General features: G+C 35.5%; 4 protein-coding genes and 1 non-coding gene across 12 annotated transcripts; 3 read left to right on the plus strand and 2 right to left on the minus strand.

Annotated features, from left to right (window-relative positions):
• The first annotated feature begins 587 nt into the window (after nt 1–587).
• On the plus strand, nt 588–2,795 carry LOC140973458 (uncharacterized). 4 transcript variants are annotated; one of them, XM_073436255.1, is made up of 2 exons: nt 588–1,545; nt 2,306–2,795. In XM_073436255.1, exon 1 carries the CDS (start codon nt 656–658, stop codon nt 1,520–1,522), a length of 867 nt encoding a protein of 288 aa, XP_073292356.1. In that variant the 5' UTR covers nt 588–655; the 3' UTR covers nt 1,523–1,545; nt 2,306–2,795. The 4 variants fall into 4 exon arrangements, with proteins under 4 accessions (XP_073292356.1, XP_073292357.1, XP_073292359.1 ...); XM_073436256.1 differs by having other exon boundaries at nt 588–1,524; nt 2,298–2,795; XM_073436258.1 differs by having other exon boundaries at nt 588–1,524.
• A 2,003-nt stretch (nt 2,796–4,798) lies between these two features.
• Nucleotides 4,799–4,871, plus strand: TRNAA-AGC (transfer RNA alanine (anticodon AGC)). The gene has a single exon. It is a non-coding gene; the product is annotated as a tRNA-Ala (tRNA).
• A 4,174-nt stretch (nt 4,872–9,045) lies between these two features.
• On the plus strand, nt 9,046–13,588 carry LOC140973460 (uncharacterized). Its single transcript, XM_073436260.1, has 4 exons — nt 9,046–10,258; nt 10,942–11,831; nt 11,961–12,540; nt 12,645–13,588. Exons 1-2 carry the CDS (start codon nt 9,311–9,313, stop codon nt 11,017–11,019), a joined length of 1,026 nt encoding a protein of 341 aa, XP_073292361.1. The 5' UTR covers nt 9,046–9,310; the 3' UTR covers nt 11,020–11,831; nt 11,961–12,540; nt 12,645–13,588.
• LOC140973459 (delta(12)-acyl-lipid-desaturase-like) lies at nt 13,104–15,311 on the minus strand. Its single transcript, XM_073436259.1, has 2 exons — nt 15,141–15,311; nt 13,104–14,513 (listed from the first exon to the last, which is right to left on the minus strand). The coding sequence occupies exon 2, from the start codon at nt 14,478–14,480 to the stop codon at nt 13,326–13,328; it is 1,155 nt and encodes a 384-aa protein (XP_073292360.1). The 5' UTR covers nt 14,481–14,513; nt 15,141–15,311; the 3' UTR covers nt 13,104–13,325.
• A 2,360-nt stretch (nt 15,312–17,671) lies between these two features.
• On the minus strand, nt 17,672–22,276 carry LOC140973461 (nucleolar complex-associated protein 2). Of its 5 annotated transcripts, none has more exons than XM_073436262.1 (11): nt 22,150–22,276; nt 21,890–21,972; nt 21,409–21,480; nt 20,779–21,324; nt 19,803–20,198; nt 19,327–19,656; nt 19,042–19,248; nt 18,804–18,890; nt 18,579–18,673; nt 18,377–18,493; nt 17,672–18,067 (listed from the first exon to the last, which is right to left on the minus strand). In XM_073436262.1, the coding sequence occupies exons 2-11, from the start codon at nt 21,944–21,946 to the stop codon at nt 17,791–17,793; spliced, it is 2,184 nt and encodes a 727-aa protein (XP_073292363.1). In that variant the 5' UTR covers nt 21,947–21,972; nt 22,150–22,276; the 3' UTR covers nt 17,672–17,790. The 5 variants fall into 5 exon arrangements, with proteins under 5 accessions (XP_073292363.1, XP_073292362.1, XP_073292366.1 ...); XM_073436261.1 differs by having other exon boundaries at nt 21,890–21,975; nt 22,150–22,267; XM_073436265.1 differs by having other exon boundaries at nt 21,890–21,959; nt 22,150–22,261.
• Between the last annotated feature and the right edge of the window lie 614 nt (nt 22,277–22,890).

The raw sequence follows: 22,890 nt of genomic DNA on the forward strand, positions 1-22,890 counted from the left end.
TTGATGAAATGAAGAAGGATCTTTATAAGAATATTGGATGTTTTGACTCCAAATCGGATAAATCAAAGTCTTTCGAATCAAGTGAGAATCAATTCATTCATCTCATGTAAATGCAAGATGCACAAGACTCAGAGGACGATATTCATAATCTCTCGCATATCAACGACATTTTTGAAACTTTAAAAAATTGTATAAAAGTTCATCTTTAATAAAGTTGATGGGACATCATAAGATGGTGGCATATCACTACAAACGATGAAATATTTCAAGTTGGTGGCATATCATTGTATACTTTTTGAATTTTGTAACCATGTTACTATTTGCTTTAATAAAGCATTGTACTGTTTTTATTTTTAGTTGGAATCCGGGGTTTGATGTCTGGCTCTTCTTTCTATATATAGTTAACTTTGTGTTCTTAGGAAGACACAGTCGAGTTTACTCCCCTTTATTCCGCTCTTGTAAACAATCCTTCTTAATAAAATCTTTCACTTATTCAATCAAGATTTTTTTACTGATTACAACTCTATAAATTTACTGTTTTTTATTTTTAATTTAATTTGATAATTGGATTGTTGACCATTTATATGTGTCCCTTCAGCATGAAAAGATAGGGAAAAAAACCAAAACACAACATACTTGTCCCTCTTACGCCACCATGTCAACATCGACGGAGCCCGCCACTCATCACCACCCTTTCTCCACCAACGCCTCCGCCGGGACTAATCGCCGCTCGTACAGGTGCTACAACTGCAGCCACTCATTCCACATATCCCCCGCTGGTGCGACAAACTCTCTTTCTCCATCATCCTTCCGCTGCCCTCGGTGCCATCACCGCCACCTCCTCCCACACCACACGATCTCTCCATCGCCGCCGATTGCACCACCCCCGCCACCTACACCTCCTCCACTGCGTCCTCCGATGAATTCGAATCACACGCCTGGCTCAAACGTCTCACCTTACTACACCTCTGATGACTCAGACTCCGATTATGATTATGATTCCGATAGTTCGCTTCTCTCCTTTACCTCCTCGAATTTTTACACTTCTACACCGGCTTTGAGATCCTTCGTCAATTCCCTTCCGATGAAAGTATTCCTCCCAAATACAACTCCGTCCCTTCAATCTTGCTCAATTTGTTTGGAAGATTTCGAGATCAATCCGAATACCGATACACCAGTTAATGAATTACCTTGCGAGCATTACTTTCACAAGGATTGCATATCAGAGTGGCTTAAGCGTCATTATACTTGCCCGTTGTGCCGGTTCAAATTACCTATTGAACCCCACCAGGAAGAGCACCCAACCCAATTGGTAGAAGATCGTGACGCTGTTTTTCCTCTGGATTTTGCTCCACGAGGGGAACGAATGCAGAGCAGGGCTACGGGGATACGGAGATTTGGTGCAAGTGCTGCAGCAAACTCTGATAGACTGATTTTGAGTTTGAATGTTGGGATAAGAAATGGTTCAGTTTTTGATGTTATGCAGGATGAGGAAGGGGACACTTTGATGGTGGATGCTTGACGGTATATTTATTTCGCTATTAGGTATGTTTTCAGCATTTTTTCTTCATGATATTGACGATCTTTGTTGTTTTGCTTCATCCATTCAGTACATTTAGTGTATTCTCGGAGTCTCGAAACTTAATGGTAAGTGCTAGAAGTTCTTTGATCATGGCATCCCTTGCTAATTGAGAATGTATTTGCTGTACATGTAGATTTGAATGCTTAGTGTTGCTTTTGTGAAACATGCTTTTGTGATTGTTGAAACCTTAGTGGCAACTAATCGGAGCACGGTATCATCAATTTTTGTGCTTAAAGCTGGACATATTGTGTTCAGATTTTGATTCTGCTGGTTCTATTGGTGTTCTATTCTAAAATTTCTAATTATAATCTGGTCCATTGCATCTTGACTCGGTATCTCCGTACTTGCATTTTTATTTTTCTGGATTCGCCTTGTTTTTATCAGCTCTCTCGCTTACTGGTTCTTTATTATATCACACTTAGTGGTTCCCTCCCCTGGTATCCTGTAAGAATCTTCTCAGATGCCTTAAAAAGTGTCAACAACCGTTTTCTTGGCATCATCAGTGGCCTGGCATGATCACTTGCTGAATGCCTCCAGTCTCTTGGCTACCATATCATGTGAATGGTAGCACAAACACTTTTTAATGGCATTTTTGGTTATCAATATCTCTGATTTGTATGTCTGATTTCACGACCTTCATGAAACTTTCCTCGTTTATGAACCAAAGCGTACTTTTAGTTGACATTGATGAAACTGACGGTACTCTGGTTGTTAGATATGCAGGTTGATTTATAAGTTATTCTTCCACCAATCATCAAGTCTCTTTGTCCTAGAACCATACAAAACTGGACCATGTGGATGAAACTGTTCTTCATTGTGATTCAGTGCAAAGCATGTACATTATTCTACAAGAGTTTTTTGCAGCCAGTTCTGTTTTGTTGATGAGAAATTTGAAAGAATGAAGACTTCTGCAGAACTGGTTATTTTCTTCTATTTGTCAAGTGTAAAGGTTGAAAGGTTTCTTATGATGGAGTTTTGTGGAAAAAGAGAGTAAATAAACCAAATATGTTTGAAAAAGTTAAGGGTCGGACCTGATTGAGGGCTCAAGGACCTGCTGTTGGCAACTGAAGTTTTTTTTGTCGCGCTGAGTTCTTTTTCTTTCTTCTCTTTTATAGTAAAAAAGATACCTGTTTTGTGGCCAAATTTGCATTTTTTTTACTGTTGATTAGCCATGATGTACACTATTTTATAGTTATGAAGTTTCGCTTCAACATTCTGCAACTGGATAGTTTTTAGATTCCTGCTATACATATAAATGTGTAATACAAGCAAAAAATGGTGAGAGTATGGATTGTTTATGAAATGTGAGGGGTAATCACAAACTCGATTTCTCTGCGTACAAAACGTCTGGAATGTACGTTTATATAAAATATGAGGTTTGAACCGGTGGATTCGAAAATTACCCAGTATAAATTCATCAAAACAATCAAATGAATTTGAAATCTGTAGTTTCTAAAACCATTCAATCTAAGTGCACATATAAGGTTGTGTTTAGATAAGAGAATTTGATTTGAGTAAGAATTTCAAAGATAGAATTTGAAATGAAAATTATTTTGAGCTTATTTAAAAAATAATCATAAATCCATATGATTTAATAATTAAAGATTTTGAAATTTACTGCACCTAAATTCATTCAAACAGTTAAATGAACCATAACTTCAAATCTTTACGTCAACTTAGAAATTTATGTAGTGGGATGAAATGAACCCAACACTCTCAACTTGGGGAATTTGTGGGTTTATGTTTTTTTGGATGGTTCAATATTTAAAAGGAGATCGGTCAAAAAACAGAATTATTTTTAAAAGCTTTGGATCGATGCTATATTTCAATAATATTCGGTTGTGATTTGAGTGAAGCTTATAAACTGAAATTAATGCTATATTTCAATTTATTTGGAAAATTTTTATGTTGATTGTAGAGGAACGAAAATTCATGATTTTGTTGATATATCTTTGTATTCAAGCAGCTCAAATCAATTCGATAAATAAGCTTATGAGTTACATTTGGGCATACAGCTGGTTTATAAAAATGGATTCAGATAAAGCTGATTAAAATCTGAACTAAGGATGACAATGAGTTAGATTCAGGTAGGATTATATATCTGCCATCCCCATATTCGTCCGGTGTTAAATTTTCATCATCTCTCCAAACTTGTTGGAGTATCGAAAATATCTTATTATCACCTACGATTGCATTGATACTAATACTTGTTATACACTCAAATATGTATAACAAATATCGATATTAATGACTCAAGTGTTTTTTCGGATGAAAATCAGTATAAAATATTAAATTGTGGTACTAATATATGATATTTCAGTATCAACTCTTTCAGATCTGATACTATTATATGATATTTGAGAAGTCAAACAAGTATAGCAATTGTTGATGTTAATATAATTGTTCCAATTTTATCTCAAAATTTTATCTTGTGTATCATTTCTAAAACAATTTGAACTCAAATATCATATATTAATTTCAGATTTTCAATGTTTTGTACTGAGTTTCATTCGAAAAAATAAAAAATACATGTGGGCCTAAGAAGTGCACAAACAATTTTTGTGTGAATCAGGGATTGCAACTTTTTTTTTTTGTCTGACACAGACTCAACACAAATACAACTATACTGATGGGGATTTAAAAGCAAGTCTTCCTCAGCGCAACACCATTATCCTACAAAAATAACATAAGGTCTATACTAATAATTTTTCTTCATTACNATAATTGAGCATTCAGGTTGATTATGTTAAGATGTTGTTAGACCCGTCTCTATCCTCAAACAAAAAATCTTCATACTCAGATTACCCATTTATTTAATTGGCTCTGAAATCTTTTTATATTTGAATCGAATATCGAATTCTCCAACGAATTTGAAGAAAATCGTCGTCCGAACCACATTGTACAATGGACAAACGTAAGTGAAAGAAGGCTCATTTTGGTGAAACATAATTACATAAAGGAAGAGTAGGTCTCATGTGAGACCGTCTCACGGATCTTAATCTGTGAGACGGGTCAACCCTACCCATATTCACAATAAAAAATAATACTCTTAGCATAAAATATAATACATTTTCATGGATGACCCAAATAAGAGATCCGTCTCACAAGTACGACCCGTGAGACTGTCTCACACAAGTTTTTGCCACAAAAGAAAATGAGGAATCGAATGTACAGGTATACTACAAATAAAAAAAAACCAAAAACTATCACCGCAATGGGGATGTAGCTCAGATGGTAGAGCGCTCGCTTAGCATGCGAGAGGTACGGGGATCGATACCCCGCATCTCCACTATTTTCATTTTCTGATTTCTGATTCTTTTCCCGATAAATTGGGAAACATTTTTTTTAAAAAAAAAATAATCTTTTTTCCCCCATAACCTTTCCCAGCTCCCGAGCCCGAATTGAAATTCTGAATAACCCAGAAAAGAATCGTCCGAGCTTTTAGATTTGAATATGGAAGACACTTACGAACAGTAGAGTCCCCAGCGATTACAATCAACAAATACGAGCATGAACTGCCGTTTGTAGTTTTTAATTTCGCTCGATCGTTTTTCATCCTGAAAAATCATGGTTTCAAACTTTCATACCATACTTTTTAGTGGTTGTTTTTAATGAAATCCCGAAATGAATAATCATTCAACCTTTATACGTAATGAAACACCACACTGCACCCATAGCCGTACCTCTTATGAGGTCAATCAAGCGGTTGCCTCAGGGCCCGGACCAATAAGGGGCCCAAATATACCCAATGAAAAGGCATAATTTGTTGTTGATTGAAAATTTTGATAGTTATTCATCTTTAATCACTTGTAGATACAACAAAAGAAAATTTAAAATACCTCATAAATATCGGTCTGAAGCTAAAAAAAAAAAATGAAACAAAGAGAAATGTCATTAATTCAAAGTCAAGTTGGAGATATTAATAAATATTTTAGTAGAACTAACACAACCAAAAGAGATGAATTATTTAATAATTTGTTGATTGAAGAACAAAAAAATCACAATGAATATGAAGAAGTGACTGAGGCTGAAAATTTGAATGAATTGACTGAAGAATTCAATTTGGATTATTTATATGGCAATGATGAAGTCAATTTGGGTGAATCGAACGAAAACTTAGAAGATGACTCTCAACATGAAGATTCTAGAACAAAGAGTGATGCTGAGACCTTGACACTATATGATCTTGAGAGTTTTGAGTTCTTACTTGGAATGATAATCTGGTATAACTTGTTACATGCAATAAATGTTATGAGTAAATTTATTCAATCTGAAAAAATGGATATTGATGTTGCGATCGATCTTTTACAAGGACTTATTCAATTTCTTGACGAGTTTAGAGAGTAGGGGTTTGTTAGTGCCATGGATGAAGCTACACAAATGGCAAGTAAAATAGGGATCGAACCATCATTCGAAGAAAAACAATTTGATGAAACTGACAGTGATAATGTGACACAATCAGGTGAAAAGTCTTTTAGAGTTGAATATTTTCTCTTTATAATTGATCGGCCTCGATATTCTCTTAAAGTTCGGTTTGAAAATTTTAAACAATGTCAAAGTTTTTGGGATTTTTATTGAATTTGAACAAGTCAAAGAGTGAGCATTTAAATAGCTTGATGAAGTCTTGTATGTAGTTTTAACAATTTCTGAGTCACAATGAACATTCAAACATTAATGGTGAGGAGTTGTGTTCGGAGATGATGGTCATAAGATGTTATATAACAAATGAAAAAAGAGCAATTGATATATATGATACAATGTTTGACGAAACCGCATGGTTTACACAGATTTGATAAATATTTTCGTCTCTAAAACAGCTAGACGAGTAGTATTTATGTATTTATTTTAAATATTTGTTAAGTTGTTATTGATGTAATATATTGGTTTTGGTATATTTATGTATTTATTAGTATATTTGTTATTTGCAAATCGAATTTTATATTTATTGCTGCAACAAGAGGGTCCGTTTTTCAATTTTCGTTTCAGGCCACATGTTTGTTTTGGTCTTGAGGTCTATTTTTCTAAATATTTGTGTTGTACAGGTCTATTTTTGCAAAGCATCCTCGTTTTTTAGGGTCATTTGCATGTAGTTCTTGTTTGTCTATCAGTTATGCTCACACAGCATCTTGTTTTATGAATGAAAATCAGCCTCTCCAATGATTGGTATTCTCATGAGTTCAGACCCATTTAGTTGCAAAGAGAATCCTCCTATCTGAGATAAAAATGGATTCACTCTAAACAGCTGTGCAGTGAGCTTCCTCTTGGTGGTCAGTGTGCCTATGTTCTTGATAGCTAAAGAATATATATGATTTGTTATGCTGTCTGTTGAATAAGGCTACTGGTGATCGATCTATTTAAATTGCTGATTCATTGGCTCACTTTTATCTTGTAATCTTTGATACGGGGCATGAGGTGAAAGAGAGATATTGGGATCAAACAGATGCTTTATCATGGGAGGCATATATCGGTGTGTTATATGCCGGCGATATGGTGAATACATATTTGATGAAACCGATTATGATATTTGCGGCCTTGGGTGTAAGGCGACTCTTCTTGGCCAGCTGGAAAAATCACGGCCTTTAATTCTCCTTCGGTTTAGATAATTAAAGTAAATTTTGTGATTAATGGTAAACAAAACTAATTCAAGCACACAACGCTTTAAAATCAACAGGACGATGAATCTAAAAGTGTGATTTCACTTGATCCACAATGTATCGAATTATCATCAACTTTTATATTTATAAATTTAACCTGTTTACTACCCATAATTCTTGAATATTCCTATACTACCTTTCCCAAATAATATGTAGGAATTAACTATCTAACATCGATCTCAATATCCTTATTAAAACGTAGACATTAAATAATTTCAATAGAACTACAATTCATTTAATGGGTTCAGTGGAGTTATATGCATTCTAAACTCTATAAATACCAACGACATATTTCCTTCTGGTCCTATTCAAAATCCTCTCTCCTGAGTGATAGATCTCAAATAAGTATAACAATCTAATTAGTGGTCAAGTAATTGAGAGCAATAAAATTCAGAAAATATGAATAAAACATGAAGAACTTCGCAGATAACAATCAACAATTCATAAATAAAGATTCGATCAACCTACGTCGTCCTCTAGATTAAAGAAATTAGTTCATAATGGAAAAATGATAAAATGAATTCATGTTTTTCTACATTGTCAAAATAACTAAGGGATTGTAGTTAGAGCAGAAAAGAACACTCGAATATAAATATGCGACTCTGTCCTCGGATGATGCGATCTTCGTATTCGAGTTTCTTCCGTCCCTGTTATTATGTGTGTTCTTGTCTTTCTTTTCCTCCTTATGTCTCCTCCCTCTGGATTCTAGGGTTTCCATCCTTTTATACACACATGTGCACTGAAGTTGTGTTTCTGCATGCCTCATGCGCGTGAGTGCACGAGAACCGACGCCACTGCGTGTTAGAACATCGTGTTCTCGCACCCAAGACGCAGCGGAAGTTTAAAAATTTTGTTCTTGGGCGTCGTGTGTTAAAAAACCATTTATAGGACGTTTAGAATTATACATTTGCGTTATTAACGCTTGGACTCCAAACTATTCTCGTGTTTAAGTGGAGATGGCATTTCTTGTAAATTCCTACGAACGGCTCTTCAAATTTGATCGCCTAATTAGGTCTACGGTCAGTAACTTTGCTCCTCGCTTGGATTGCACTAGAAATCACAAACGATTTGTGCGTTGAGATTGTAGCCTCCGAATTTCCAAAATCCGGAGATGATGCAGCGACGCGGCAATGGAAGACTCTTGATGGCCGAAATTGATTTTCCCCAAAGAAATTTGTTGGTCGAGAATTCCATGATTTATAATAATGGATTTGTGCTACTTGATTATTAACCAATAAATAACAATTAATTATTGATTTTAATCAACAATTAAACAAATCACATTTGCTTTTGTGACCAAAATTTTCCAACAATCAAAAGGGGATGGCCGTGGGTTTCAATTGCTATATGGAAGGAATTTTTGTGAATTTTATGGAAAAAAACTCTCTATTGAATTATATCCTCCTATGTTATATTTATAGAGTGAGACTCCTAATCTAATTAGGAGTTCTTCTCCCATAAGGACTTTAATAATTTCATTATATTTAAACTCTCATATAATTAAATAATTAATATATAATGTATTTATTAACCTTTAATAATATATGATATACTAACATCATATACACATATTTTATATCACCATATAAAATATATACATGTATATGTATGTCAAATTAAATAACTATTATTTAATTTATAAACTAACTCCATGGTTAATTTAATTCTAGACTCCTCTAGAATATTTTTTAGAATTTGTGCATGTTAGTAGTCACCACTAATAGCACAACTTATTTAATTAGTAAATTCCAAATTCACTAAATAAATGATTCTGAATTCATTATAACCTCGATCACCGATCCGATCTGAGACTTGGAAAAACGATGTGAAAGTCAAAAGAAGAGGTCATAAAGATTCATGGGATGGTGCGAGGTTTAATGTTAGGACGTCTGCAGATTCACAAGTTTCTGAGAAAACTGAGGTGACACAGGAATATGAGATAGTTGAGGTGGGAGATAACAGCCCATATAAAGATATTTACTTGAATAAAGTTTATGGGTACGAGGAAAATGAGAGTAGGAATTCTGCTAGACATGAGGAAAGGGAGAGATACAGGCAACGTCCTGGGAAGAATATGGTAGAGGACAAGAAAAATAGGACCAACTCTTTCAAACATCCTCTGTCCATACCCAAGCGAGGAAACACCGACACAACCAATTGGAAACTTATGAACCAGCCCCCTGAGAGCTCCACTAAGAAAAAGTTCGACGAAATTAAGAGCATGAAACAACCTAACCTTGAAGAGACACTTGATACTCTGGCTCTTGATGAAGCCGCTGTTAAAGCCATTATTTCTATCTTGAGTGGGTACATCAAACGTTTTCTTAAGGACGAAGATTTCAGGACATCCCTTTGTCACAATAGTTTTGCTTCCCTCAATTTCATTGGATTAGAAGAAGGCCTGAATACTGAAAGTAAAGTCATAGAAGATCTTGAACAAGCTATAGAAAGAGTGGAAAGAGTAGCGGAGGACAGTGCAAGTGTAAAAGAACTGAAAAAAGCTTCATTACCGCTGAGTGTTTTAACTGGATTAAATTCAAATGAATTGAAAGATGATTTTACGTCTGGAATCCCAAATTTGAAATTGTCAGCTTGTGCTCATCTATATCTCAGTGTGATATATGTGATACAAAAGGAGGACAAGATTACAGCAAAACATATTCTTAGAGTGTTCTGTGATTCTTCTTTCCAGGCACGAGTAGCTTTGTTACCTGATTTATGGGACCATGTTTTTCTACCAAATCTCTTACATTTGAAGCTCTGGTATGATAAAGAAGCTCGTTCTGTAGCAGATTCACCTGTTTTAACAAATATCAATCTTCTTGATAAAGTCTATAACAAAATATTGGATTCGGGAACGCATCAATTTGCCAAGTACTACAAAGATTGGCTAACTGAGGGGCTTGAAGCACCTTCACTCCCTGTTATAAAAATTCCTTCTTTCTCTGTTCAACTGATGCCAAAGGGAGGCTTGCATGGCCACACAAATAGTCCTGCTAGTTATGTCTCGCCTCAGCCAATGGTCAGTAAAAAAACTCTATGATGAAGTACGTGCACATAAAACGGGGTTTCAACTGGAAATTTATGAAGAGGAGAACTTTGAAATAAGTGCTAGAAGCTCAAATAGTCCTGCCCCAGAAGACAAGCAACTGATATTATATGATTCATTAACCATCACAAATAATACTTTGAACCAGACGGGGAATCTCTCCCTGTATGTGTTCCAATGTTTATTAATTTATCACATAAGGCATTAATAAGGATTGATACTCATTTGTATTATAATAGGCCTTAATTTCCCTCAAATCTTGAAGATTCATTGTGTTTGTTATGTAAATTAATGAAGCTGCCCCGAGACTTTGCTACTTCTGATATGACACAGCAACTTCTCATGAATTTCTAACTTTTTACAGGGTGATCTATGTGTAACCAATGAAACACACTCAGAAATTTCATTAGGAGTTACAAAGCGTGATGAAAGATACATAAATTCTCAGGATTATCAAAAAAAATATTCACACCCTACAGCCTTGGTGATACTCTGTCCACTGCTAACACAAATATACGTACTATGAGTTCCTTCCGCTAATTTTTATATTTTACTTGATGCAGCAAATTGAATTTGAGAGTAATGTTCAAGGTTAGTGATTATAGATTCAATTTACATGGGTTCCTCGCGTAACCATTTCTTATCTAATAATGCAGAACAAGCGGAGAATCATGAAAAGTTTAGAGATAAACTTGCTCTTTCAAGCATCCCCAGCGATTTTGTATGCCCCTTGACTGGCCTTATTTTTGAAGATCCAGTGACCCTTGAGACAGGTCAAAGTTTCGAATGGGAAGCTATCATTGACTTGTTCAATAAAGGATCCACTACTTGTCCAGTTACCAGAAAAACACTACAATTTCAAGCTGTACCGCCTACCAATCTTATCTTGAAGCGTGTTATTGACAATTGGAAGAGTGACCACTTTCAGCATATCTTGTCTATAGTCTCTCAAGTAGCTGCAAATTCTGCAGAAAATTCATTTATATTAAATGATGATACGATCATATGTATCTTGGAGCAACTTCTTGTTGTTTTAAGTGGAAAGGAGAGAGTAGAGAAGACAAAAAGAGTTTTATCTCTCGGGGGCTTGCAATTTCTCCTTAAAAGGTTTCATAGTGGAAACGCTAAGGAGAAGACGTTTATCTTACCATTATTGTTGTGTTGCATTGAAGCTGATGAAGTGTGCAGGAATTATCTTTCAAAAAACATGAGCAAGTCAAGTCTGCTAGATCTACTTCACGGTGAGCAGTTGAAGACAGTAACAGATGCAGTTTTACTGCTGACTGAACTTATTTGTTTGAACAGGTACTTTCAGTCCTCAAAACGAAAATATTATGGATTCAATGGCATTAAACTTAATCTATCGAAGCTATGCTTATGAAAAATGATATTGTATATTAGGAGGATAGATTCTCAACTTTTTTAAGAAGGCGTAAACGACGAACAATTAGCAAATGCGATGGATGATTTGCTAATACATCTCAGGACGTGCACACTGGAAGAGACACCTGTCATTGCTGCTCTGCTTCTACATTTGAATCTTCTGGTGAGTGTTGTAATGGATCCTATCTTAACGATGAATTTGTTTTAAACTGTAGTGAGTTTGATTTCGAAGTATTCGTCTTAGAAATGTCTCAAGTAAGACTATGATAAGATATTGGTTTTGGTCTTGCAGTCGCAACCACAAATGAGTAACGTGTATAGACAGGAAGCCGTCGATGGGCTTACGGTTGCTCTGGGACAAAGCTTAACTGATGAAAAAGTCCAGAAGAAGTGTTCCAGAGCTCTGTTAGTCCTTGGAGGCTGCTTCTCTTCATCTGGGAAACTCATGACAGAGGATCGGATACTTAAGGTTGCTGGATTTCTCAATGGTCCTGACTGGGATATTGCTGATGATGAATCTTATATCATTTGATGGAAGAGTTGATTCTCAGATCGAAGACAGCGAAGAAGAAAAGGCGAGGGAGAAGTGGCTAGTGAATTTATCAGCTTCACTGCTTGAGGATGGGAATAAGCCATTCTTGGACACTGTATCCATCCAAGTGTTTGAATTTAGGGAACTCGGATTTGGTCCGAGTGTGTTTGGTAACAATGGCCTGGTTGAGTTCTTCACTTGGTTCGTTGCCAGATACAGAATTTCAACTCTATGCTTTCTCAGCTCTCATCTCTAAACTCAAAATGTATGAAACATGGGGAGCTGGTCGAGCACAAGATTCTTGCTTCATTATGCCTGCTAAATTTCAGTAAATTTCCAGGTCCGCCATTTTCTTGTAGATTCCCATGTTCGATATTCGATACTTTGTTTTCGTCTATTATGATTCAGTATTGGATCCCGAGTTATCTTCTTTTGTGGCTGCAGAATGCAGGATACTGCTGATGAAGATTGCGGAGGAGATTTACAGTTGTGTAGAAAACCTGGAAGAGATCACATGGACGGCGAAGGAACTGTGTAACATAATTTCCGGGAACAGGAAGTAGTAGTTCTTGACTTGTGTACCGTTTTGGGTCGTGCTTCTTTACAAAAGATTCAATTTTATGGAAATTTTTAGCCGCCTCAATTAGTTCTTTTAGCATACCCCCCTATTGTAATGAGTCAACATCAATGTCTCAATTTTAGTAATGAATCAACATTTATGTTCCAAAAGAATCAACGACCATTATTGAATTTAAGGTTGAAACAAGTACAATATAGCACATTCTTGAATGGATTTATGCCAAAACTCTACCCTATCTAACTCGGTGTTTCTTTATAAAAGTTAAATTTACGGGTAGATTTGGATTAAATTTTCAGGAACGCCTTGGGATGAATCAACATAAATGTCACAAAAAACTCAACCATTAATAACTTTTAAGGTTCCAACAAGTACAAACAAGCTTATCTTGAACTAATAACTCATTGCTTAGGAGAGAACGCACCAACTAAAGGACGTTTTTTATCTGAGGAAACTAAAGCAAGACTTCCTCCCTCTCCATTGTAAACACTAAAGACTCGACTCTTAGAACACAGATACATAATACCAAACACACAGAGACGCCGCTTTCAAAACTTGTTTTTGTACCAGAAGACGCCCTTGTCCTTGCTATTCTCGTCTGGCTCGACATATACACATTCCGTTGCCTCCCTCCACATAGCCTTGTAAAAGGAGGTTCCGTCGAACTGATAATACTGTTTCAAGATCGGCTTTATGGCTTTTGTGGCCTCCATTGCGTGGTAATGTGGCATAGTCGAGAACAAGTGGTGAGCCACGTGCGTGTCCGTGATGTTGTGGAAAACTTTATTCAGCACACCATAGTCTCTATCAACAGTCGCCAATGCACCCCTCAGCCAGTCCCACTCAGAAGAATCGTAATGAGGCAAGGCCGGATGAGTGTGCTGCAAAAACGTGATCAAGACTAGGAATCCATTGACGATTAGCAAAGGCAACCCATAAACACATATCAACCAAGTTAGCCCTTTCGCCAATGCTACACGATAAAGCACATATGCGGCAGCAAGAACTCCAGCATCGGATAAGTAGATTTGAAGTCGCTCTCTATCGTTGTATATCGGCCCATAGGGATCGTAGTGGCATGCAAAACGACTGTAAGGCCTGCCAGACACATTGAAAACCAAGTACAAAGGCCAACCGAGGGTGAGGGTGATAAGGAGAGTCGCAACCCGGCCTGGTGGATTGTTCAAATATTTAGAGTACCATCCCAATTTCGACTTGGGCTTGGGTACGAAGACCTCATCACGTTCCATGGATCCCGTGTTCGAATGGTGGCGACGATGACTGTATTTCCAAGAGAAATAAGGGACCATAAGAGCCGAGTGGAGAACCAATCCAACAGTGTCATCGACCCACTGGTAATCACTGAAAGCATGGTGGCCACACTCATGAGCGATCACCCAAACTCCAGTAGTAACACACCCTTGAACGATCCAATAAACAGACCACGCAACGTAGCGCACAGATGGTGGGAGGAGGTGGAAGTATGAGGTGGCAATGTAGTAGAAGAGACACACGAAGAAGAGATCGAAAACGACATAGGAAAACGAGCGGACGAGGGATCTTTGGAAGCAGTGGGGTGGGATGGCCTTCTTCAAGTCACCAAGAGTGAAAGGAGGCTTCGAGTAAGGCATTCTTTGGAGGGTGTTGCTCTTCTTTTCTTCATTTTTGCCTGCTGGAACAGACATGCGGCCACCGGCTCCCATTTTTTTGCACCACCCCTACTTGCTTCAAAGCACCTGCACAGACATATATTAATGTATTTACACAGAAAAATTTACTTTTTTTTTCATTTTTAAAAGGTAATTCTATCATGCAAGTACCTTCCCGTGACTAGTGGATGCTCTAAAATATTTTTTTTGGCAAGCTGTACTTTTAAATATCTTCACTATTTTATTGGCTTTAATTTATGTGGCCATAAAAAAAAATCACATTAACGATGTGTCGATCTTCACAATTTAAAAATCCATTTCAAGAAAGGTTTGAAGCACATGCAACCCCTGAAAGTTGAGGCAATCCATCAGGAAAATGCATACTTTACACTAATCGATGGCACCCCATCTCAAAAATACACCAAAACTACAAATTTTTTAAAGGAAAATCATCATTTTCATATCAGATTTCCCCAAGGATTTAGCACGCAGACAAAAATTAAGCTAACTAACAATCACCATACAAACACAAGAATCCAGAGCACTGCGCCAACGCCACAAAACTGTGACCCCAAAAACAAAATTAATTCTTTAGAAAGATTACAGAACATATTCCACAGATCTATCGATTATAAACTAATGCAGACATTCACAGGGAAAAAAAAAACAAGAACATGAAAACGCAAAATGTAGATAGAGAAAAACAGAGAATACCTGAAAGATTAATTGAAAGCACTTCCGGGGGAGAAGCGCTTTCCTTTTCTGCCCAAATTTCACTGAAAAAACAGGCGCTACTTTTCTGCTGAAATAGATGATAAACAAGAACAAAACGTGGAGAAGTGGTTTCCAACAAGAAAGAGGTGTCTTAAATAAACAACTGTCGTGGGCCTCATAAATATCCCTCCTTTCATGCATGCCTCAACGTAACCGCATCTAATCGGGGAGAGATTGACGTGTCGATAGTTCATTGGTTCAGGGACACGCCACCACCGTTGAGTGTTTGGGGCGTGTTTGGAATTGCTGACGAATGTGGGGACTAAAAGTAAAACGAGTTGGCTTTTTGATTGTATCCCCTTTTTTATTTCTTGGCCTAACTTTAATTTTCAATATTTTTAATAAATGTATATTTTACGTATATATAATTCATTTATTTTATAATAAAAATCATAATACAATAATTAATTAGATTTTTAAGTTTATATGCATAATGAGAAATCATTGTTAATGAAATTAAATAATGCATGATTTATTTTGTTTATACAAATCAAAATGTCGATATTAGTCAATTTAAGGTCACATTTGGTTAGAAAGATGTGATTATTGAATATAATTAATAAATGAATGATAAAATAATAGAAATAAGTAAATATAATACATAATGACGAAATAATATTATGTTTGTTATGATTTGCGTGGATATGGTAAATTAACGAACATTATATGTTAAGTCGAAAATATTATTAGAATGTCTTCGAACATATTTAATAATTAAGGTACAAAAAAGTAAATAGGTCACTCAAAAACTTCTCGCATTATCTGGTTTTATCTCATTATCCTAACCATCATCTTAACATGAAAATCAAAAATTTATAATTAAATTCAAATTTACAAAATAATTTTTGACTATAAATAAATTTTATATTCAATGCACATGTCTATTTCTTAAAAATATAACCAAATCACTATTTTATCCTTAATTTCATTGTAATCACCTCTTTTTAAATCAAGTATTAGCTAGATGTAATTTTTTTTTTTATTTTTGGCTACATGGAGCTGGAAAAAACTATGCTTGATCGAGCTTGAACTCTATTTTTAAACTTTTAACGAGGCAAGCTCCATTTTCACTATTTCTACGTATAATTTCCAAATATTTTATTAATTAAAATATTAAAAACACTTAAAATAAATTATCATAAATAATAGACAGTGCAGGTGGACGGTTGTATGCGTCAAGTTTGATAACGTACGATAATAAACAAAAATTAGGTATGACGGTGGAATGACGGAAAAGGGCTTGCATGTGGCTGAAAGAGGTAAAAAGATTTGGCCGGAGCACCGAGTGAACAAGTGGGGGGCGAAAAGGACAAATGGCAAAGATGTTTCCGCACGTGACTATGGACCTCACACCTCGAATTTCGTGAACCGCGGGGATTTTATTTTATTTTACTGTTTTAAAACATCACGAAATTTTTGCCGACTTGGATTGAATACAATTAATTATATGTTTGTGGTTGGAAATCTACGCCATCTTTAAAAAGTGCTCATAAAATTAATAAACATATATTTTTCAATTTAATTAAATTAATTTTTTAGATAACTTTATAGAACAACTTACAAATTTTTTTTTAAAAAAAAAATAAAAGAAACCAAGATCCAATAAAAATAAAAAACATTTATGTCAAAATCAAAATTTTTATCTATAAAAAAATATGGCAAAAACTTGTGTGATACGGTCTCACGGGTCGTATTTTGTGAGACAAATATCTTATTTGGGTTATCATGAAAAAGTATTACTTTTTATGGTAAGAGTATTTATTACTTTTTATTGTGAATATAGGTATAATTGACTCGTCTCACATATAAAAATTCGTGAGACCATCTCACAATAGATCTATTCAAAAAATATTATACTATGCGGGACATCTCACTGCAGAGTGCATAACTTGAAACTATTTTTGTGGGATAATATTACAAAGCCAATAAATTGGGCCGAATTTCATTAAGTTGAGTGGGATGTGATTGGATTAGATAACTATTAAACTAGTTTTACAAAATATGGAATAATGACTATGAAAAAATAATATGTGATCAATTTTATGATTGAAATTATGATTAATTAACTAGCTATGATTTTTTCATATACTTGTAATAAAATAATATCATTTTTTGTTTGTATTTATAAAATTGAGATTAATTTGTTATTGAAGAATTTAAATTATTATTAATTCACATGTAATTTATTTTAGTTCACAAAATTATTGGATATTAACATTATTAATTTTCTTAAAAATAAAAATTAATAAATTGAGTATTAAAATTTATATATATATATATATTGCTATCATATTTATAATATAAATAAACCCAACAGAGCGCAAAGATTCAAACGATTCTCAATAGATTTCCACGTTTTTTTTGGTTTCTTAAGAGTGTGGTTAGATGATAATATAGACTAAATTAAATACGCACTTTACCTTAAAAAGATGCCCCGCCCCGCCAGAATTAAAGGTTAAAACACAACCGTGTAGAAATAACTACTTCGAAAGGGGAAAAAAATACTACAAAGTAGCATAATATTACAATTTCTGTAATTTCCAAACAAATAATTTTTGATCAAAATGGGTGTATCATTCAAAAAGAGAAATTAAAGTTTACCCTTTCCCCTCCTCTTCCTCTTCTTCGACTTTTTATCACCTACCTTAGTCTCCTCCACAGACATCTCCACCAGCTGCTTCTGTTTCTTGCTCCTCCGTTTCGGGGTAGCTGCCTTCAGGGGACTGTCCTCTTCCTCTGCATCGTCCCTAATCGGACTATCTTCATCAGAACTGAGAATAAAATCCTCTACGATATCTTCATCCATGGCTGCGTCGTCGTTCAATGGTTCATCATTCTTCCTCTTAACATGTTTCTGACGCTTATTCCTAGCAACCAAATAATTCGATTTAGACAAGCACTGCACAATGGAAGCTGACAAGCAGTTTGGCTAAGCTAATATCAGCAGATCAGTTCAATCTCTAGCACATATAAGCCAGGCTCCAATAATCGTTTACACATGAATTTACTTGTACTTTCCTTAAACTAATCATATGAAGACATGCAGAACAATTTTGCCATGTACAACAAAAAACTTGATCTCAAGTATTAGATCTCGACCAGTGAGATATTTAGTCGAGTTCCACTAAAATCATACAACCCATTATACCCCCGACATAGAGAGAAAAGGAGAGTACTTGGACTGGGGCTCAGGTGGCAAAAGATCAGTGCCTTCTTCATCATCAGAATCATCTTCTCCATCATCCTCTGCTATCCCGTTTCCAAATTTTGAAGAACGGTTTCCAATAAGCACGCTAGATAAAAGACGGCATTTTGTAAAAATCTAGAGAGTTCCAAATTCAGTACGATTATATCAACTAAATGACACATTTTACCTACCTGGATTCCTTCAAGGAGTCATTTCTTTCCTTTGCTCTCTGGCGTAGAGTGGCAACATACTGAGACAGGGGGCTAGTCCCCGAGTTCTTCTCATCCTAGCGTACAGGGGAAAAAAATCAATCAGTATACAATATACGAAACAGTCAAATAGATTCTATTAATATATCAAATATGCAGAGTGGTAAATAGTTGAGAAGAGGACAAAACTGCCATAGATTTCCTGACCTCAAGGAAAGATTCAACCGCAATTTCATTTGGCGATAATGATGATGATGTCCGCTTCTTGTTTATAAAATCACAGTTCGCCTCAACCTACGGCATTGAGTAACAGATTAATAGAGTCAACATAAAAACACTGCATCGAAGACGAAATGCTCTGTCAAGCTTTTCAAGAAATCTTATTTTTTCGACATAATGCAGACTTAAAATTAGCAAACACAATCACAATGATCATATCATAAACCTGACGAATGAGGTGCCTCATTTCCCGACGAAATCTCTCAACCTTCGTGGATTTACAAAAGCTGCGTAACCGAATGCTAGGAATAAAAGAAAACTCCAAAAAAGCAATAGAGTAACTCCACTGAGCAAGATGTTCGGTGAGCTCCTCAACCACAGAAAAAACACAAGCCTCCTGAAAAGCTCGTGTAGATAGGGTGGCTTTGCTTACCTGTTAACGGACCATTTTAAATTAATGTTAAAGGAAATAAGACACCTGGAAGCATGGGTGAAACCCTATCGATGATACCTTCAGAATAGAAGAAAAATCAATGGCTTTGCCCACTCCTCCTGTAGGTGGCCTACGCAATTCTTTGATTTCTAACATGTCCAACAAAAGCAGAGAAACGGGGATGAAAGTACTGGTTGAGGCACTGATTCGGTTGAGCATTCTCACACAACGCAATCTGAGGGGGAAATAACAAGCAGATGGAAGTAAACGAGCAGCCCCCGTAATAATCTGAGTCAATGGATAAGCAAGGGGGATCAAATCAGCTTCCGAGCTATATGCACAAATGACACCAGTCCATAGCTCCAGGCAATTAATAAACTTCCACTGATAAACCTTTCTGAATGCGTCCTGTGATGGGAAAGTATAAATTGTATGAAAATGAAGAGTTGAAATTATATTATTAACCTAAATGTAGGCAACGTGATCCCAATGAAACATAAACAAACTCAGATTAATAGTAACAATTATCAGCAGAAGAATATGCAAGACCACACCTTCTTAGTCGTTTTACCAGAAGGTGCTTCTTTCCCCTTCTCTTTTTTGGAACGAGAAGGTGCATCCTTCCCCTTCTTTTTATTAGTGTTCTTTTTGGTGGAACCAGAAAGAGCTTCCTTCAAAATCATTGCTAATTGCCGGATGTAAGCAAAGGCGTGTTGGTAAGCAGATGAAATGTCCACCCGAAGAAGTTCAATAAAACAATTGCCGAGAAATTGAATGTGCTGCAATTTTGCTGGATTGACATTATGGCAATTCAAGACATAGGATTTGTACATTCCTCTGATGCACTCATCTAGGTAGTCAGAACCAAGTCGTATGCAAGAGTCTCTTAAGAATAAAAAGGAAACAACTGGCAGAGGACCGCTTTCTGTACCCCAGAAATGAAGAGCGACCTGAAAATGTTACAGTTTCTGCCTAAAATATGATATTACTGTGCTCAGGAAAAACTATTAAATCAATTCATTAGAGCTAAATCTCTGCCATCAACTCTAATTGAAATGACAAAATATCTGGCATCTCACATCAGCCCCAATTGTGCTAGCAGTTAAATAAAAATTCTACTGAAATCCATGACTAAATGCTGCATTGCAGAACACACAGACAATCACCCAAATTAATGAACCTCTGTCTGATTTTTCCGAGATAATACAGAGTATCAGATCATACAGAAAGAACACAAGCACAAGTTTATGTGTTTCACTGTGATGGCCCCAGACACAGCCGTAAGGAAGTAGGAATGTAGGAGCAACTAGTTGACGACAATGAGGTTTAAACCGATTGAAATCGGTTTCTAATCTCTTTCTGATACCTTCTCTTTTACAATTACCTTATGATCATCATTTTGCGCACTTTTCTGGTACATTATGGTATTTATACACATTTTTTAAAAAAAAAAAAACTGTAACTATGAAGCACTCTATCATCGAAGACTGAGAAGTATGTATTGACAAACAAACAGGTGGAAAAGCGTACCTTAATATACTTCCTCGAGAGAGCAGGAAAAGCGGCCAAAAATAAAGAGGAGTATCTAAGACGCTTTAGCATGAATGCTATCATTTCATTGTCAGTCATTTGATTCAAAACATGCAGAGAATTCCCAAGATATGACTTCACCAAATGATTGTAGTTCTTCCAGCGTTTTGTATTCATCAAATCCACAACCATCTCCTTTTTCCCACCAGAAGATGGTAATTTCAACAGCTCCCGAAGGATTCCATCCATTTCATTTAAAACAAAAAGCATTACTTTATTAAAAACAGCACTAGACATCATACTAAAGTTTATTGTTGGGTCATCACCACCATCATCACCATAATGGCAAGCAGAACGAAAAGCTCTCAAAAGCGAGCGAACTGCCCCTAGCTTTGGTCCATCATGAACTGCATCACACCAAGAATCAACCATTGCACTAGTTATCACCTTTTTAGAAGGCTCTTCTTTCTTCTCAAGTTTATCATCCTCATGTTCAACATGATCAACGGCTGTTTCTTCTTCCTCTGCATCAGTTTGGGCATCATCCTAAAATAAGGGGACAAGTTGTAGTGATCTGTAGAATAAAACATTTAATTACAAACTATAGGCACACAAAATTGGCTGACTCACATCAATGTCCTTATCATCAAATTCCAAGAGATCCTTGTCATGTTCTTTCAAGAATTCATAGAAGTCTGGGTCCTGCAGATATGCACCACAGAAAATATAACACCCTAATCATCAAAACATATAAGTCGTCGAATATTATAAACTAGCGACCGAAATGTTAAACCATGGGAGAGTTGCTTTACAATAGTATCCTAGAAGAGACTATAAATATGACATAAAAGATCTAAAATGTTCCGTAAATTCAAGGTAAAAGACAGAACATTGAATCGTTACTCTTGGATGGCTAGCTAGAAAACTAGCGAGTGTGAGAAATTCTAAAATTTGAACTTTTGATAGTTTGCAGGAAGATACTGCTGCTCGTCGCTTCTATTCTGATTCAAACATCTAAGGTTATGGTCAATCGAATTCGGTAGTAAAGAAGTGAACGGAAACCAAAAACTGAAAAAAGGAAAAATTAAGAAAATCAACAAGGGGAAAATACCGTTTCGGGAAGCTTCCGTAGCGTCCCAACATGTTCTTCAGCTTCTTTCTTCCCCATCACCTCCTGATTCCTCAATCCACTGACTTCTTTCAGTTTATTGGATGCGCAGCCCAAATATGATTAACAATGCAGTTAAATAAAGAAAATGACAATTCTCGAGCCAAATCTTTTTCCAGTATTTGGTAAGACGAGATTTTTAAACGAAGAACAGCGGGTCGCGTTTCTGAATCGCAATATGAAAGGTGGAAAAAAATTAAGACCTGTATGGATGCGGCGGAGGACGAGCGGCGGCGGCGGACAGATGAGTTGGAGAGGTAGCCGTTCTGGGTTTTAAGTGGTCGAGGGTTTTGCAGAATGAGCGAGCTGTGTGAAAAGGAAAGAGTTTAGAATTAGAACCCAATTGGTTAAAGAAACTTATGAGTTTAAATTATTATTTTTTAAATAATCTCTTTTCCTAAAAAAATAAAATAAAAAAAATAGTGTTTGATTATAAATTCATTTAAAAAAAAATTTTTTTTTATAGATTTTTTGGTTTTCACTTTTAATTCTTTTTAAAATTTAAAACAAATCAAACATTTATTCGATCGTTAAAACTGATTTTGTTCATTTTAATAAAAAAACATTTTTAAAAAAATTAGATTTTTGTTTGATTAAAGAAGCTCATGATCAGTTAAAAGCATTTTTTTAATATAAAAAAGCATTTATTTCTTGAAAATATAGTGTTTGGTTACATTTTTTTTTAAAGTTGTAATTTATGGCTTTTTTATTTTTACTTTTAATTCTTTTAAAAAATTAAAATAAAAACACTTTTTTAATATTTATCCAAACGAGAAAACAATTTCTATTATTTTTTTAAATCACTTAAAAAAGCTGGATTTATTTAAGTATTTTATTAAGCTACAACTTCCGTATCCAAACTCACTTATTTAAATATTTTTTAAGCTACAACTTTTATATATTTGAAAATTAATCCTCTGCATATAAAATTAGCTATAAATTGT

Source organism: Primulina huaijiensis, chromosome 3 (assembly GCF_012295235.1).
Source record: "Primulina huaijiensis isolate GDHJ02 chromosome 3, ASM1229523v2, whole genome shotgun sequence".
Classification (NCBI taxonomy): Eukaryota; Viridiplantae; Streptophyta; class Magnoliopsida; order Lamiales; family Gesneriaceae; genus Primulina; species Primulina huaijiensis.

Bases quoted from the DNA above. Each gene is read 5' to 3' on its own strand.
- LOC140973458 (XM_073436255.1), top strand. From the start codon at position 656: ATGTCAACATCGACGGAGCCCGCCACTCATCACCACCCTTTCTCCACC.
- LOC140973460 (XM_073436260.1), top strand. From the start codon at position 9,311: ATGGTAGAGGACAAGAAAAATAGGACCAACTCTTTCAAACATCCTCTG. The intron at 10,259-10,941 runs GTCAGTAAAAAA...CTAATAATGCAG, and splicing joins ATGTCTCGCCTCAGCCAATG to AACAAGCGGAGAATCATGAA.
- LOC140973459 (XM_073436259.1), bottom strand. From the start codon at position 14,480: ATGGGAGCCGGTGGCCGCATGTCTGTTCCAGCAGGCAAAAATGAAGAA.
- LOC140973461 (XM_073436262.1), bottom strand. From the start codon at position 21,946: ATGGGGAAGAAAGAAGCTGAAGAACATGTTGGGACGCTACGGAAGCTT. The intron at 21,481-21,889 runs GTATTTTCCCCT...GCATATCTGCAG, and splicing joins TACGGAAGCTTCCCGAAACG to GACCCAGACTTCTATGAATT. The intron at 19,657-19,802 runs GTGTGGTCTTGC...TTCCCATCACAG, and splicing joins CTGGTAAAACGACTAAGAAG to GACGCATTCAGAAAGGTTTA.